The following is an 18219-nucleotide window of genomic DNA, read 5'->3' as shown; positions in this document are numbered from 1 at the left end:
AATAATGAAGCAATCACCTGAAGATGTGTTTATGTAAATTTTTGAAATTCTAGATCCAGTGATTTCTTCTGTGAAATACTAGTTTTAAGCATATATTAAAATTACTAAAAAATTGAATTTAAAAATGCAATATCATGATCTAATGTAAAATTAAATGTTAGAGGCATTACATATAATAATTTTCAATATTTTTCCATAAAAATTTCTGTAATAAGATATTTTATACCCAATTGATGTATAATTATTATTTGGTAAGCTTAGAAAATTTAATAAGCTTAATTGTAATAGAAACTATTTTTTTTAAGCATTTGTAAATTATGTGATCTTAAATTATTGAATTTTTTATACCAAATATAGCATTTTGAAATTTTGTTTATAATATCCCATATGCTTTTCAAATGCTATGTTTATTAAATTTTCCCCTTGAATTAATACACATTAATCATTCCAATTTAAACTTTGTGCAATAGATTTTAAAAAAATCATTATTTAAAATCTATTTCAACTCATTGGTAAAAATTTTAAAAATGGGTATAATTTTCCCAAACTGTTTCAAAATGATAGAATGCCAAAACTTTTTTAGATAAATATAATTAAGTTATGAAGTTTTATTACAAAGAAAATTTTTAGTATCCTACATATAAAATTTTTTATTGCTTGCTTTCAGTTCAGAAATTGTGTACTGTATTAAATTGTATAGTAACTTATTTGCATATCATTTAAACATACACTAATAAAATAGAGCCACTATGAATCTAAAAAAGTACAGAAATTTATTTTCTCATAAATACATATCAATAAAAATATATATTTAATCATAAAAATATTAATTCTTAGCACCACATAAAAAAACCAGCATCAAAAAAGTAATCTAAATATTAATTTTGATACCGAAATTCATCAGTTAAAAGCACCGGGTAATAGCTTACCAGTTAAGAAAGCTGGAATTCAGTAATATAAATACATGTTTTTCAAGTACATTAACAATCATACAATATATAAACACAGTAGCATCATGAAACAATAAATATAACATATAAAAGATCAAATACATTAAAAAGATTTTAATAATAGGCACATAAACATTAAAACAATCTCAAGAAATTACAAGCACTATAAATATATATGCAGTATTGCTAAAAGAAGAGGACTTTGAATGGGTACTTATTTACATACATTTTCATTTTTCCTCAAGTTTTATCAACTTGAAGAAAAATGACATTAAATTGAAGACACACTGTTTTATATTCCTTTTTAAATTAGGTAAAGCAGACAAACACTAAATAAAAATGCTGCATTTAACAAATGCTATAAATAAATAGAACATCTTTTATCAAAAATATGCTAATGTAAAACTTTTGAAAATGAATTTATTCTACTAAAATCAATTATGAAATAAATATTTTTTGAAAACGGACGAAATATATTAGCTGAAATGAAGAGCAATTATTAGAGATTTTATATATATATATATATATTATAAATAAATAAATATATATATATATAATTTCTTGTATAAAAAGCAAACATATTAGTTACTTTACAAAACACTCATAATACAAAATATTAAAAAAAATTTTAATAAATATAAGCACCAAGAGATATGAATGAAATCAAAATTATAATTAGTTCAATGTATGCACTAAAATAAGAAAATAAATCAAAGGCTTCCTCGCACTAAATGTAGCTTCAATACAACTTTTAAACACCTGGACAGCTACATCAACTTTTATGTATTGCTACACAAGTGAAAAATTATAAAGCATTGAAATAACACAATACACACATACAAAAAAAAATGATGATCAATTAAAATAGAGAAATGGTAAAAACATTTTAATAGTTCACAGTTTCACAAATTAGTTCACAAACACTGAAAGTACATACCACAATACATGATGATATTTTAGACATAAATATCTTTTTTTTTTTTTTTTTTTTTTTTTTTTTTTTCAAAAAATATATATAATGCTATCAAAGAAAAGATATAACTTTCAGATCTAAGGCTTAGCTGTGAATATGCAATTCATGTTTTTCGTGCCATCTCTCTATTTTCTGTGTCTTATATATCATGTTTTGTATGCTGCAAGTACCTACTACTACTAAAATTCATAGTTTTTTAATCCTTCAATCAACAATACATAAAAGCAGGTGTTACTATTTGATTTTTTCAAAATTCTCTAACAAGAACCATCTTTTTTTTATGTAATTCTTAAGAGCATACTTTGAAAACCTTATTTATAAAATTTTCTTTCCATTTACAGATTTATGGATAACTAAGCTTCTTCCTAAGCTATTCTATGTTCAACTTGTATATTTAAAATCGGAAAAATATTTTTAAGGTTCTTTCATCAATATTTTGACTTTAAATATCAGTTAATGTCATCTTTTACAGATTAAAGTATTGTACAAAAAACTGAACATAAATTTAAAAAAATATTAATATAATATGAAAAACTTTCATAATCAAAAAACTTCTCATGCTTCACAGAAGAAGCGATTTCCAATTTATAAAAAACAATTTATTTTGATATTTATTATGATTGGAAGAAAATCTAGCGGTGGATTAAAATTCACAAGCAAAATTTACTCTCAAATGTTAAAAAGTTCAATGTCACAGACATTTGTTATTATTTTTTTTAGAAATAAATTAAATTTTCTTAGATTATATGCAGAAACAATATTTTTAAGGATTTTTGTATTTGAAATTACTTTTTAAACAAAAATCGCCATAAATTTAAATAAGAATTTCATTTCAGGATAAACTGTACAAGAAGTCAAGAGTGAGAATCTAATTTAGTATCATTTACATGAATGACTTCATATATATTTTCATACATTTTGAAACCATTTTCATTCACTTGGGTATTCAATTTTACAAATAAAGCAAAAAGGGGGGAAAAATGAAATTTTTATCCCATATTTATTGGACACAAATTATGATAAAATCTTTTCTCAATTTGAAAAAAAAATTCTTTTTGAATAGTTTTTACAAATATGTAAACAATACTTAAGACAATTTGAGGTAAAGTAATGATCATATATCTGAAACACTCAACCAAACAAATATAAATTAATCTCCAAAAAATAAGATCCATTGTTATAGAAACAAAACATATCAACTACAACTCGACATACAATTACAAACATTTCACATAAATATTGAGTAAAATGTCTTAAAATTCATAACATTAAAAAAACTATTGCAAGAAAATATGAACGATTTCACCAATATGGACAAATTCATATTTTAAAATGCATTATAAAATGTTAAATCTTTAGTGATGTTGATGACTAGCTTTTACTAATGAAGCAAATATGCTTCCTTTTACTTCTTGCAAATCTTTAGGATTTCCCATTTCTGCAATACGCCCACCATCCAACACGATTACCTTGTCAAAGTTCAAAACACTTTGAACACGATGCTGAAAAATTAAGATTGAAAAATTTTGAATCATAAAAATTCAAATTTTTGATTTTGAAAGATTAGAAAAACACCATGACTGGCTCATTACATATTTCTATCTTCAATATTTTAAGACATAAAATTAACACACCAATTTAAAAAGACTTAGAACTACTACAGATCAGTTAACATGCAATTTTTATCTATTCAAAAAATATGCAAAATTATATTTTGTTAAAAATATGTCAAATTATTAATTTTTAAAAAAGCTGAAATTAGATAAGATTATTTCTCAGAAAGAAATTTCAGATTTTATTTTCAAATTAATACAATAAAAATTAACTTGAAAGGTCAGATATGCAAAATAAGTAGAAAACAGATCGATGGTAGAGATTAGATGAATCGTAACTGTACAAGTGTATTTATTGAAACTACAAATGATTAAAAGTTTGATGTACCTCACTCAGCCAAATTTTCTAATATTACAAATGAAGAAAAAAGTACTGAATTCTAAATAAGGTAAAGGGAAATCAAGGCCAAATATGTAAAAAAATAATAAATAAAATTTTTTTTAAAATGTTGTGTTTAATGGCATTTGTCATAGACAAGCCCACTGACATAATGATTTTAAGCCAGGGGTGTGTCTGTTATTTCAGTAGCGCCATCTAGGTCCAAGAGTACGACTTAGCTACACACATGTGACAACCCTTCTTACAGGGCAGACTTCATGCATTTCATTCCCTCATCCACAGATCGTAATTTAGACCTCAATCAGAGAATGATTGACCCCCCCCCCCTCCCAGTGATATTACTCTCGACATGGAGGACTTTGTGACCACAACAAATTTATACATGTGCCAGCCATCACACACACACAAAACAACAATAAAAAAATTAAATAGATTATGAAATATACTAAGCTGACTGTGACAAAGATTATGGCTCTTAATTATCTTAGCAATTTACTATTGCTAGTTCAAGTATTTTAAAAGTAATATCTACAAATAATATAAAAATTATTAAATAACATTATTAAAAATTATAAATTACACTAAACTTCAGTGCCAACCAAAGGAAAATATAAATGCTAATTTCATTGCTTAAAAAAACAACTTTCATGTCTAAAGAAAACTTCAAAATTATTGCAATACAATTAAAACAATCAACAAAAACTAGGAAACAAACCTAGTGTATCAACTTAACCCATCAGTACATGCACACGGTTTTTTTGACCCTATCATTTCTCTTTTGTTTAGACATTCGAAGAATTTCTAAAAGTTTACACCTGTTACTTCCTTTACCTTCATGGTTCATGCCAAAAGAAGATTATAACAACAAAAACAATGAAACGATGCATTTTATTTTTTACAGGAGGTTTGGATTCAAATTGAATCCTGTTTGTGCTAGTATTTCAGATTCTTTTAATTTTATGGCTATGACAGTGAGAAGCGCAGATTCAGACATCTTTTTACAAGTATTCCTAATGATAGACAAAATGATGATAGCTCAGATTCGTCACATAGTCAAGAAAATTCGGAAAGCGATCATGATACAAAATCGGAACAAAATGCAGCTTCTGAATAGTCTAGAAATTTTGATCAAATCCTTTCCTATACAGTAGAAAATGTAGGAATCCTGATATAAAATGATTCTTTTACAATATGAATAACTAGTCTTGGAATTTATGTTAACAATTCATTTTATTTTGAATGAGGAATGATAAAAGTATTCTTTATTTATTCATATATATATATATATATAAAGAATACTTTTATCATTCCTATATTATATTATTATATATATATATATATGGAAGACAAAAGTTATGAATTTTCAAAATTGTATGCAAACTATATGTAATGTATAGATTTTCTTATTCTTCCAATATTTTTATACAGAAAAAAAATGATTTACATAAAAAATAATAAGTTTTATCTGAATGTAATAAGGAAATAGGAAATGAATATAGAAAAGGTATGGAAAAAACAGGGCTACATTCAATTTCGGTTTTTCTAATTAAAAACCGAGCTTGTAGCTTAAATCAAAACATATTTGCATGGAAAAACCTATATGTACTCTGACCATATATTTTTTTATATATAGCCAATAAGATAAATTGTAAGTGCCTGAAAATTTAGGGTTAAAATGACCCTGCACATGTGATAATGTTCAAAAAATGAGTGAGTGTGCTGAAGGGTTAAAATTTAAAAAATGTAGATTTATTACTGTTTATAAAGGCAATAAAGTATAAAATTAGAGGGAAACAATGACATAAAAAACAACAGAATCTAACAGAACATTTGCTTAAACTTTGAAATAATAAAATTTCTTCCTGCTCTAAAATTAATTTATACCATTTCATTAATAACACTTACCACAATGGATAGAACAGTACTATCTTTGTAATATTCTGCAACAACATTTTGCAGTATCAAATCAGTTTCAGGGTCTAATGAAGAAGTTGCTTCATCCATTACCAAAATTTTTGATCTTCGTATCAATGCTCTCGCTAATGAAAATAGCTAAAAAAGGATATTAAAATTTATATTTCGAACAGCAATAGATTTGTCAGCTGAAGCAGCAAAATTATGAATGCTTTAACAAACTTTTTTTAATGTAACAAGCACTTTTTTAACTCTAATTCAACAATAAAATATAAATTCTCATAGAAAAATAATTAAAAATATCGTTTCTTAAACAGAATACTTTAATTATATTTAAGATACTAGTAAAATAAAAATTAATGCCTATCAATGTGCCTTTTTTCTTAAATAATTTTTGGTTAATTCAATTTACCTTGTTACATTATTAATTATATTAATATTCTCTTAACTTTGTCTTATGGTCTGAAATATATACAGAATCATATCGGTTTCAAACATTTTTTTTAAAAAGAAAGAGTATACTTTAGCTGGTTGAAGACAAAAGCAAAACTAAATAAGTCTGTTATATAAATGCTAAATAGATTATTAAAACTAGTAGCATGCATGGGAAAATAAAAAAAATAATAAATAAAAACTCAAAAGCTATTGAGAGTTGAATTTAAATATCTCTTCACATGAGTCTCCAATAAATTAGTAAATAGTCAAAATATATTTAGTATATAATTAGTAATTATTTTTTTAAAATTTCATTCTAAGCAAATTTTAAATATCAGTAATCTGTTTACAGTTTTAATCATTTCTATTAATAATAAAGATCGATTTGTATGCAAAGGTGTTTGTTGGCACTTTACAGGCTAGACTGTTTGACCAAAAATTACAAAATTTGCAGTACTTCTATATATTTTGGAGGGTGGGAATGTGGAACTTTAGAGAGATTTCCTTAAAGCTTTAATTAAAAGAAAAACTAAACAGAATTTTGGCGTTTTTCACCAATAACTTCCGAAAATATTATTGCACAAAAATAAATTTATAACATTTCAAAATTCAAAAAAATTGTCTTTTTAATGATAGCAGTTTAATAATCATGAAAAATTTTACTAACTTTTGTGAATTTTTAAAATTATATATATAATTTCCAATAATTGATTGTATTATTATCCTGAAATTATTTCCTTACCCTTCATTATTTCATCAAAAATTATCAAAATTTTTATTGTTTTATCAAATATTTAAACGCATGATTTTCTTCCTTTGTTGAAAGCTAAAGAAAAAAGATTTAATATCTGAGTAGTTTACACAAAAATAAAATAGTGAAATTACAATAACACAAGATTTAGAAGATATAAAGAATTACTTTTAATAACAATTACGTTTTTAACAGCATTATACTGTTATGGGATCATCTCCATTAGAAAGATTAATGTACATAATAGGCAGTTTAAGTAAGAGAAATTAGCATGACTTTAATGTGAGGCAACCTGGGGGTTGATCATGGACATGAAATTACCTTCAAGCTATTTAACTGAAAGTAAAAATAAGAAATATTCCGAGTGCATCAGCTGGCCACCTGAGGTGACCAGTTGATAATATAATAATATATTATCAACTTTCAGTTACCTGATGCTGCCCAGCACTCATATTTGATCCTTCATCTGACACTAGAGCCTCTAAAAAAGTAACATCAATTATATAATTAGCAATTTTATCTACTGCATGGTGAAAATTTAATGAGAAAATGTTGGTTCAAATGAACATTTTATTTACCTAATCCTCCTGGTAATGAAGTAATAACATGCTTCAACTGAGCAGCCTCTAATGCCTTCCATATCTCCTCATCTGTATGTTCTTTGGCTGGGTCAAGGTTTTCTCTACAAATTAAAACAAACCCAATTACAATAGCATTTTTATTTATCAAATAAATGGTGAATTTATAAACTTATGATTCAATCATTTCAAAATGCTTATAGATATTAAAAAAAAAAAAAAAAACTGTAATGGCAAATGAAAAAAATATATTGTATTATCAATTTTGAAAAAGCAAAAATTAATTTACTTAAATTCAAAAAAGTTATGCAACTTTTCACAATAAAATAATATGGACAAAAACATACTTTTTATAGTATAATATTTTTCTTGACTTTTATACAAGTGAATCTAAATGTTCTACTTTCTTGATATTCACATAATTTCTAGTATCCAATTAGAATGAAATGTTTTGGGAATTATTTGTTTGAGCTAAAATTTTAGAATACATTTAAGATATTCAAGAATCTTACAAAATATTTATATTGAATAATTACAGCTTTGAATGACTCATAATTTATAAATTTAAAATTAAAATAATACAATGCACAAGCTTTATTTATTAAAAATCTGCCATGGTGTTGAATGTATAGACGATTTCCATCATTTATACCACTCTAGGGATGGAGAACCCAAACATGTAAAAGTGCCACTTTAATTGTAAATATGAGAAAAATATTAATAGTTAAATACCCAATTAATTGAAATGTATACAAATCGATTATTTTTTAAGCTAAAATTTACAATTTATATTTATACTGTTTATATCAAAAAGCTAAAAATATTTATAATCCTTAATTCTAAGAAAACAACCATCAATGTTTAATTAACTAAACAAAAACTTTAAAAAGTCCCCCCCCCTTTAATTTTCTTTTTTTACTGTATCGTCTTTGAAATTTTTTGAACTTTATACCTCTACAAACATTACTTTTTTTTCCATAATATATCGTTCGTTAAATTATGTCCCCCCCCCCTTTCCTTTATGATAAATTTTAACGGCAGATCTGTCCACCTAACATTTGCTTACTATCTAAATTTTGACGCTCATCAATCTTCAACAAACGTTCGATGTTGATTGCATTTTTGATATTTATCGAGCTTCCGATACCGATCGAATTTTGATTCTGATAGAATATTCATACTATCAAGATAAGTCTAGTAATATCTACCGACTGAATTTGGAGACATCGCTTCTGAAGCATTTCGGGATAGGGCTGTGATTGAAACCATCTCTTCAAAAAGAGAAAACGAATATAAACAATTTTTAAAAAAAATCATACCACAGTTTTTTTTACGAAAATAACATCATCCCATTCAAAGATGGAAGGGATGTTCTCATTTTCTTCAAAAAGACTACAGTCAGTCGAACTCTTCTCGCTGCAAGATAGAAACGCGTTCACGTTGGTGAAGCAATTTTTATTTCTTTTACAAGTTTTGACAGCAAGGCAGAATTCAAGAAATTTTGAAGAAACAGAGGATTGGTCTAACGAATGACGAATAATTTTAAAAAATTACACTACATGAAACGAATATGTTTTTAAACGTCCAGCCGTCGTTCTTGCTTGATTTGCTTATTTTGAGTCATTAACTTTTGCTAGAGAAAAAAAACCAAAAACAGTTTTTTTTTTTTCTAATGAAAAAAAAAATTCTTCCAAATAAGAATTGAAATGATTCATCAGTTTGAATTCTCATCAGAGAAACAAGACAAACCTAGGGTTTTTGAAAATGGCATTTCTTAATTTGAGATTTGTGAAGAATTAATTGTACTCTCATGAGAGAAAGAAGATCAGTCAGTGATCATTGAACTTTTGAAAATAATCATCGATACCGGCAGAAAAAAGGAATTTTGGTGAAGTTTTGAAAGTCATCATCTGATCCTATGATGGCCACATTTTTGTACTTTTCAAATCTGCAGTCTTCTTTGGAGATGTTTCTTTAACTGCATATACTATAATAAGAAACATTGTAAAATTTGAATTATTCTTACAATGTTTCTATTAAATACAATCAGCTGTAAAATTATTCAGAAAGACAAAACTAGTCTCAATTCGCTGAAAATTGCCCAATCACGAATCACTGTCAATTTGATCAATGCATTATAGAATATACATGTTTATAGACCTTTATTATTCGGATTTATTTCAGTATATGAATGGAATATGTGTTGGAATATTAAAGAAACCTTTATTAGAGAAACCATTGTAGTTGGTTATATTTTAAATCAATTGTATTTTTTATTTTAAATAGCAGACAATTTTTTTAAAGTATATGCATAAGGAGTAGAAATTTATTTGTTTGCACAGGGCAATGTAACCACTAAAACAGGCATTGCTACCAATGGAATAAGTTGTTAAAAAAAAATGTTTTTTAAAAATTACAAGAGCATATGTTCCATTATAAAAGAAAATCAAAATCCTACTCACCTAACAGTACCAGAAAAGATTACTGCTTCTTGAGGGATAATGGATAATCGTGATCTCAGTATTTCAAGAGGAATGTTCAATATATTAATGCCATCAATTTCAATCTTCCCTGACATTATATTTACCATCCGGAACAGGGCCATTATTAGAGAAGATTTACCACTTCCAGTCCTGCCACATATGCCAACCTAATAAAATAATATTAAAAGAGTTGCAAAAAAACTTTCAGACTTTGAAAACTTGGATGCATGCTATTTTCAGAATATTACATCTTGAGAACATTCTTAATAAATGTACAAAAAATAAAACATAATAATAAAGTCAGAAACAAGTAAATAGTCAAAATATGATTTTCAAGTATCACAGAAATTGGATGAATATCTGATTTAACTTAGCTTTGATTTCAAAAATTAATGAATACATAAAATTTTAGATTTTTATTATCTAATAAAGTATAAAGAATAGATTACAATGAGAATGAATTAATATAATTTTTTTTTCAAATTTACATTAGCACTATTGGTGTTCATTTGAAATAAAAAAAACTTCCATTTAAAATATTTAATACATATAAAATCGAAAATATTAAATATAGCATAAAATCACAGTTTTCTATATTACTTATTATAGACACAAATAGGTGCAAACACAATAAGGTTTTAGACTATATTCCTCTATCTTTATTTTAAATTTAAAGTGTATCCTTTAGAAGTAATAATATGCACTTGCAAAAATATACATAAAATATTTGCAACATTTATGAGCATAAATTTAAAAACTAAAATAATAAAGAGTTCTGTTAAGCATATTATAAAAAAACTTAAGAACAGAATAAAATTGAGCAAATATATTTTGAATCATTAAAACATTTATTTTTTAAAGGGGCATAAGAATGACTTCTGTGTAATAATGTTTTGAAGTTACTAAAAGGAAAAATGCAAAGATTTTAATTAATTTTTAAATTAGCAAAAAAATTCTTGCTGAGCACCTGCTACTCAAAAAGAAAACTATGAAGCAAATTTGGGAGATCTAAATTCAACAATCTACACACTAAAATATAAAGCATTTGAAAGAACTTTACTATTATGCTTATAACATCATACATAGTGCAATTCAAATAATATGATAGTCTATAAATATTATTATATTAACAAAGACTTAAAAATTATTGATTTAAAAGTTTTAAATTAATTGAAAAAAATGGTTTCATAAATAGTATAAATATGTAAGATTACAAAAATACAAGCTGCTAATATATATTTCTTTTCACTGTTAGAACATCTGCTTGAAAATATTAATAAGATAATCTTCATGTAAGATTATTACTTAGCAGAAAATTCTAAAATTAGCCTATTAATCAATGAACAATTACCTTTTCACCAGGTTTTATTGCCAAGGTGATATTTTTCAAGACAGGATCACTATTTGAGTCATATTTCATTGTTACATTCTGGAAAGAAATGGCCCCATTTTCAGGCCATTCATCGGAAAGATCTAAAAGAAAATAAAAATTGTTACAAATGTAATCTAATATATATAAAAATAAATTTTTATTTGTTCCCATTTTATGCGCTGCCATATCATTCATGCAATTGTGATAAAACTTATCGGCCAACTTATTACTTGCACTTGCACGAGGGTTAAAGGCATAGTACAATTATTAGCACTTTTTTAACACAATAAAATTTGCAAAAAAATCGTTTCATATGTTTCTTTTATTCAACGTTATTTTAAAATTGACAATCATCTGGAGTTGATTGCATATATATAAAAAAATTATTATCAATGATGCCAATCAATGTGTGTGAGATGAAATCGAAAATATTTAGTGCAAGCGCTAATTTTTTTTTTCTATCAATTAATGAACAGTCATCTACACAAGATATTGTCCTTCAACGTGAACAATATTTTAGCTGCAGTAAACTGCACATATTATTCAGAGTTTATCTCACATATCAAAATAGAATTATTATTATCGATGCCAATTAAGGTTAAGTTATATATAATGGAAATTTTTCAGTGCAAACAGTAATTTTTCTATTTATTCAGTGAATAGACAAACGATATTTTGGTTATACAATCGTTATCGTGTTAATTGCTTTGTAAAAAAATATGCTTCCCAAACATTCATCACTTAGTAGATCTACCAGCACTGCACATAGAGATAACCGAATTCAAGCTTCTCAAACAAATGAGGCACACGAGCAATGAAGCAGATTGTTTATGTATTTAAAATTCACATGCTTCAGAATCTGAAGATCAACATGTGACAAGAATCAAAAGACAAGGTTTATGTGCTACCCGATCATGTGTATTCGAATCAAAAGATCAAAAGATGCGTCTAGAATCGGGGCAACTATTCTTAATGGAAAATCGAATGGAGAAGATGTGCTCATTCCACACATTCTCATTATTCCCACAGACATGCCTTTTGATTTCAAACAACTGCAATTCTCCATTCAACTTGCATTTGTGATGACCATCAACAAAGCGCAAGGTCAATCACTTCAATTGTGCAGATTGAACCTAGAAAATTCATGTTTTTTCACATGGCCAGTTATAAGTTTTGATGAAGGTGGAAAATCGAAAAATATTGTTAGAATAGAATAGAATAAATATTACTTGAACTTCTCCTTTATATATCATTCAATTTCAATGAATGTATTCATTGTCGAAAAGAAAATAAATGCCATTCTTTCTATCATTCCTAATTAAACAAAATAGCAAGTTCGAATTTCACATCGATATTTCCAAAATTATTTATTCTGCAGCAGCAACATGCTAGGTACCAAATCTAATAATGGGTAATTAATTTAATGAAAAAATATTTAACAATGTGGTAAATGTATGTTAATTTCAAAGGTAAAAAATTAACAAACCAACTAAAATAAAATTTTAAAAAATAGAGTATGAAGAGAAATGCACCAGAAAAGTTAATACCAAAATTAGATTAATATCTAGATATAGTGAAAAATCAATTTCATACAGTTCTCAAATAAATTTTGTTAAATGAAAGATTACTTATCAAGAAAATAAAATGATTTTCAACACATATGAAAATGTTCCATTAAAAACAAACATAATTTCTTACAGAATTTTAATCTACAATTTAGCATATATAATATAAAATTTCAAAAACTTTAATTTCACTTTTAAATTACAAATGCTTAGATAAAATCAGTAACTTTTGTACACATATAAAATACCAACTTTATAAACATACTCAAATAGATAACAGAGATCCAAATTTAAATAAATAATTCACTTTCCCATTAGCAGAACTCTTGAAACATATATAAAAAATCTTATTTGTAAATGCTTCATATAAAATCTATCTTTCAAAATATTCTAAATAAAATCTTTTCATCATTAGTTGTATGACACTCGTCCATATACAATAGTAAAATCCCTGATGACACCATAATTCATGATGGGTTTAGTCAATTTGTGCCTCTAAGCAATGCATATTACGAGATCCTTGTTAAAATGTCAACACACCTGATAAAGTGTGAACATTATTTTAATTTGAAAAATTAGTATTTTTTTTTTACATATTTATATGCTTGAAAAATAGGCTAATAAGGTCTTTTTAATCTATCAGCTAGTGTTCCCCTCCTTCCTAGCCCAACTGTCTAGCCAGAAATCTGCCATTCCCTTTAACTCTAAATTTATTTAATATTGAGATATGGATTAATTCATTTTCCTTTGATGTTATACTTAAAATGGCACTGCAATCTTGTTTAATTATTTTTTCTGTCAAACTACAACTAATTACAAATTTTACATTGAATTATATTTCTTAAGATAAACTGCAATATATTTTTTCAAAAAAAAAAAATGATTAAATTCAAAACTTGCCACACAAATCTTTTGCAGGACCATCTTCAGTAGAAAGTTTTGAGTAATTCCGCACCCTTTCTACAGCACTCATGTACATTTCTGTGCTAGCTAAATTTCTGACTACCCAATTCAAATAAATAGGAACCTAAAAAGAAGAATGAGATTTTATTCAATTTATTTTTTTTTAAATCTATAGAAAGAGAAAAAGCAAAATAATACTATCTAATTCATAATTTAAAATGAAATTTAATGAAAAACATTTTTATGATTTAAGTCGTTGGGAGAAAGTTTCTGTAAAAATTATGGTAACTTTATTATGATATAATAACTATTATGCTTACTGTAATAAATGAACAGATTCTTTTGATTAGAAAAATATTAAAATATTATATTGAATATTAACAGATTTTAAATTTCACAATTTTTATATAGATTAGCATTACTAAAAATGCTATTATTTCATATAATAGTATTTTTCTCAATAAAACAATTCCTACGAAGACACATTGGACATCTTTAAAACCTGTGTTACAATATTTATTAATTATGCAAAAGAACATTTTTTTAATTCAAATTTAAAATTATAATATATTTTTGTGCAATTAATAATCTAAACATACCAAGAGAGTATAAGTCATAGACATTCCAACAAAAGCTTCAGAAACATCTCCATAAATAGCAGCAAATATTGAAGATAATGTAGCAATAAAAAGAATGATCCCACCAAGATAGTCCTAAAAATATAAAAAGTAATTCAGTACACTATATTAAAAAACATCAGAATTCCCATCAATGCCTCATTTTTAATTTTAAGATGAATTACAAAATTTGAAAGTATATATTTATCAAATAGTTTATATTATAATACAAAATCAAATGTGAAGAAGTGATCTCTAAATTTTCTTGCATATTATCTACTAAAGGTGTTATTCCTCTCACCTTGTATAAAATTGTCCAATTAAGGCAAAGCCATAAACTTCATCAGGGCTTAGTATTTTTATTTCCTACAAACAAGAGTCATTTGCTTCATAGTAAAGAAATAATGGTTTTGGAAGAACCTATTAATTAGCAATCTTTGTAGAGTTTCTTTAACAATTAATCACCACCATGCAGTTACTATGTTCAGGTCACCAATGTGGCAGATGATATGAGAGAGGATAGGACCTGGGACCTTGTTGTTCGCAGCCCAGTAACATGACTACAATACAAAAGCAATTGCCCATGTAGCATAGCTGTTAACTGGCTTATACGCTTTCAACATAAAAGCAACAGACAGTCAACCCTTTGATAGATTGGGTTCAAATTTTGTTAAGAATCTGTACTTTAAACATTGTTGAAAAATTTCACTTATCTAAGTTTTATTCATTTAAGAGTCAAGAACAAAGCAATAACTTTTAGCACCCAGTAACATGGCATTTTCTTTCAATAAGTTAATTTGACAAATTTTTATAAAATTATTTCAAATTCAATATCTTCTACAAAATGCATCCCATTTAAGTTTCTTTTAAATTTAATATGAAATGCTTGAAATTTTTTCTAAATATGTACATTCATAAAATTTAATAAATAACAATGAACCAAACTATGAGTTGCATATCAATTTTTGATAGGCCATAATATGATAAAAATGTGATGTGGTTTAAAATTAAATTATATAGTTTTTTTTTTTTTTACATTTTTTTTAAATCCATAAAACCACTTTTAGAAAGACTGCATATTGGTTGTTGCTGAAAAAATTTAATGGGTCAAGGATAAAGTGGATTGCTATGGATTTGGTTTGCAAAAACTGAACTGTAAAGTTTATAAGTTTGAGGATTAATGTATTTCACGATATACTTTTACAGTTATTTTTTTTTTCACTTATGTCTATTAAAAATTATTATAGAATAATTTAATATTTAACAATATTCATCACATTCATTTTGAATTATTTACATGATTATCATAAAATAAATAATCTTTCAATGCAAAGTGAAAACAAGATAAAATTGTGCATCAAATCTTCCCAAATTTATTTCAATATTTAAATAATAATAATAACACCACTAATTTTTATAGAAGCATCAGAAATTAAACATTTTCAAATTTAATTACATATATAGTTTCAGAAAGCAACTCACAAGAGAAACACCCAGCCAACAATTTGAACAGTTAACTAATATAAATGCAGTATTATTAACATCTATACAGGCCATAATCATTTCTGTGAATCGAGATTCAGCCCTGTAAGAAAAAGAAAAAATTACTAAAAAATAACTGAATATTCATTAATTTTACTATGCAAGAAATATGATTTGGTCATTTACACTTATGTGTGGTGATGTGTGGAATAACTAATAAGCTAAACAATGTGTACCACAAATATTCTACTAACAAAAATATGCAAGATAATTAGTACTGGTTTAAAATTAATTCATACCTGAATGCTCTAATGGTAGATAAACCACAAACTGTCTCGGTAAAATGAGAATACACTGGAGATTTTGTAATGTTATCTAGCCTCTGAAGTTCCCTATTAAAATACAAAAAAGATGCTTAAAACTATGGCTTAATTTTGATAAAACAAAAATAAGTTTCCGAAAATACACTTGATAGACAAAATAAGAAAAGCAAAAATAATTTCAGATTAAAGCACTATAAAAATAGTGTACTAAAACTATGCTATTAAAGTGTATAGAAAAAAAAAGGTTGGGAGAAGGGGGATTTGATTAAAGTATCAAGATACAAATATGTTCAAGATGTTCTAAAGTATACATTCTTTTTAAATGTCAAAAGTAACATTACAGAAGGGATTCAAATATAAATATATATTTGTTAGTAGATTTTTTTAAATGAAATTTTTCTAAAAAAAATTAACTAAAATTCAAATTTTCAAATGAACAAACTTATTAAAAATGCTTTTATACTTTGATTGCATATGAAAATTTAAGAAGAATTTTAATTTATTTGATAATCAAATATAATTTACTTACCTAGATGTGTAACGAAAAAAATGTTGAAGAAAATAATAAATAGCAGCAACTGGTATAACAACAATAATAAAGTAAGGAGTGACAATCATATCCACAATTATTGCAGACAAGCACAGTAAAATAAAACGCAATAATATAGGCAATGTAACAGGCAGTTTCTGAAAAGAAAAAAAAAAAAAAATCAATTTGCTAATGGTGCTGCAAAATTTTTATTTTAAATCAAGTAAAATTATTTACAATACAATTAGTTATCAAATAAAATTAAAATTGTATTAAATATCATTAACATATAAGAGTATGAATATTCATATGACTATTTTAACTTTATTGCAATGCTGTCTATGCAGTTCCAGAAACTAAATAATATTTTAAAAATATTGAAATCTATAATACAAAATGACAGAATTCAAGTTAAAATAAAAAAGGATAATGTTTAAATGCTTAAAAAGTGAATTGAAAAATTGAAAAATTTACAATTTTGTGAATGTTGCACATGCCTTTGGGTAGATGGTTTTCATTTTTAGTAATCTTCTTACAAATTAAATCACTTGAATATACATAGCTTCAATTAAAATAACAAAAAATGTTGAATTAGATTATTTATCAAAGAAAGAATTTTTTTAAAAAAATCACACATAATATTTATTTTAGGCAATTGAATATTTCAGAACTGTAATAGATCATCTGCTTTGCAAATAATGATGTAACACAGCATCTATGAAAAAATTAACAAAATTTAAATAATTTATGGAAAACTCTGCATATAAAAATTAAAAACATGGATTTTTCCTCATTATCAAAAATTACAAAGTAACATGTAGCATGTTTTCCCAGAATTTGACATGAACAGACTTGCCAATTTTAAATCTAGTTTTATAAAGGCAAATTAAAACCTAGTAACTCTCTTTCAATAACTTCATACATGTAACAAATTTTTGCTACAAATTAAAATAATATAATTTTTTTTAATGTATATTAAAGGTAAATATTCTAACAGCAATGTCATATTATGAAAGCAAGTTCAAAGAAAACACACTGACTATAAAGGAAAAAATTAGAGCAGGAATATTTGACTTAGCTTATTATTTCAAAAAGAACTAAAATTGACATTTATATTTTATATGATGTACCAACAGGTATTACTTACGAATTACATCCAAATTTAATTTTAAAATAAAGTTCCCACACAAATTCTTAAAGTTTTAGAGGCTAAATTGTCAGAATAAAATTAAAATATATAATAAAGCCGAGAAAAATTCTCTAACAAAGCAAAAGTAATTAGAAAATTTACTATTTTATTAATCACAATTATAGATTTCTCTTTTAAAGAATATAAAATATAGTAATATGTATAATACAGATAATAATAGTACAAAATACAATAAATGTTA

The 18219-nt window shown here is 25.4% G+C and overlaps 1 protein-coding gene across 2 annotated transcripts in view; it reads right to left on the bottom strand.

The window, feature by feature from the left end:
* Nucleotides 1-838: 838 nt before the first annotated feature.
* The window catches only part of LOC129975679 (ATP-binding cassette sub-family C member 8-like), a 43925-nt gene continuing 26544 nt past the window's right edge, over nucleotides 839-18219 (bottom strand). For both annotated transcript variants that reach the window (XM_056088804.1, XM_056088805.1), the window contains 11 exons: nucleotides 16829-16986; nucleotides 16276-16368; nucleotides 15977-16079; nucleotides 14477-14590; nucleotides 13875-14001; nucleotides 11389-11510; nucleotides 10017-10204; nucleotides 7555-7658; nucleotides 7408-7457; nucleotides 5782-5928; nucleotides 839-3425 (listed from right to left, as the gene is read on the bottom strand). In XM_056088804.1, the coding sequence (XP_055944779.1) occupies nucleotides 3279-3425; nucleotides 5782-5928; nucleotides 7408-7457; nucleotides 7555-7658; nucleotides 10017-10204; nucleotides 11389-11510; nucleotides 13875-14001; nucleotides 14477-14590; nucleotides 15977-16079; nucleotides 16276-16368; nucleotides 16829-16986 (1353 nt within the window). In that variant the 3' untranslated portion in view covers nucleotides 839-3278. The remainder of the gene's footprint in view (nucleotides 3426-5781; nucleotides 5929-7407; nucleotides 7458-7554; nucleotides 7659-10016; nucleotides 10205-11388; nucleotides 11511-13874; nucleotides 14002-14476; nucleotides 14591-15976; nucleotides 16080-16275; nucleotides 16369-16828; nucleotides 16987-18219) is intronic.

The sequence above is a fragment of the Argiope bruennichi genome, chromosome 7, assembly GCF_947563725.1.
Source record: "Argiope bruennichi chromosome 7, qqArgBrue1.1, whole genome shotgun sequence".
Taxonomy (NCBI): domain Eukaryota; kingdom Metazoa; phylum Arthropoda; class Arachnida; order Araneae; family Araneidae; genus Argiope; species Argiope bruennichi.
Note: the sequence above shows the minus strand (reverse complement) of the source record. Positions and strands in the feature narration are given on the sequence as shown.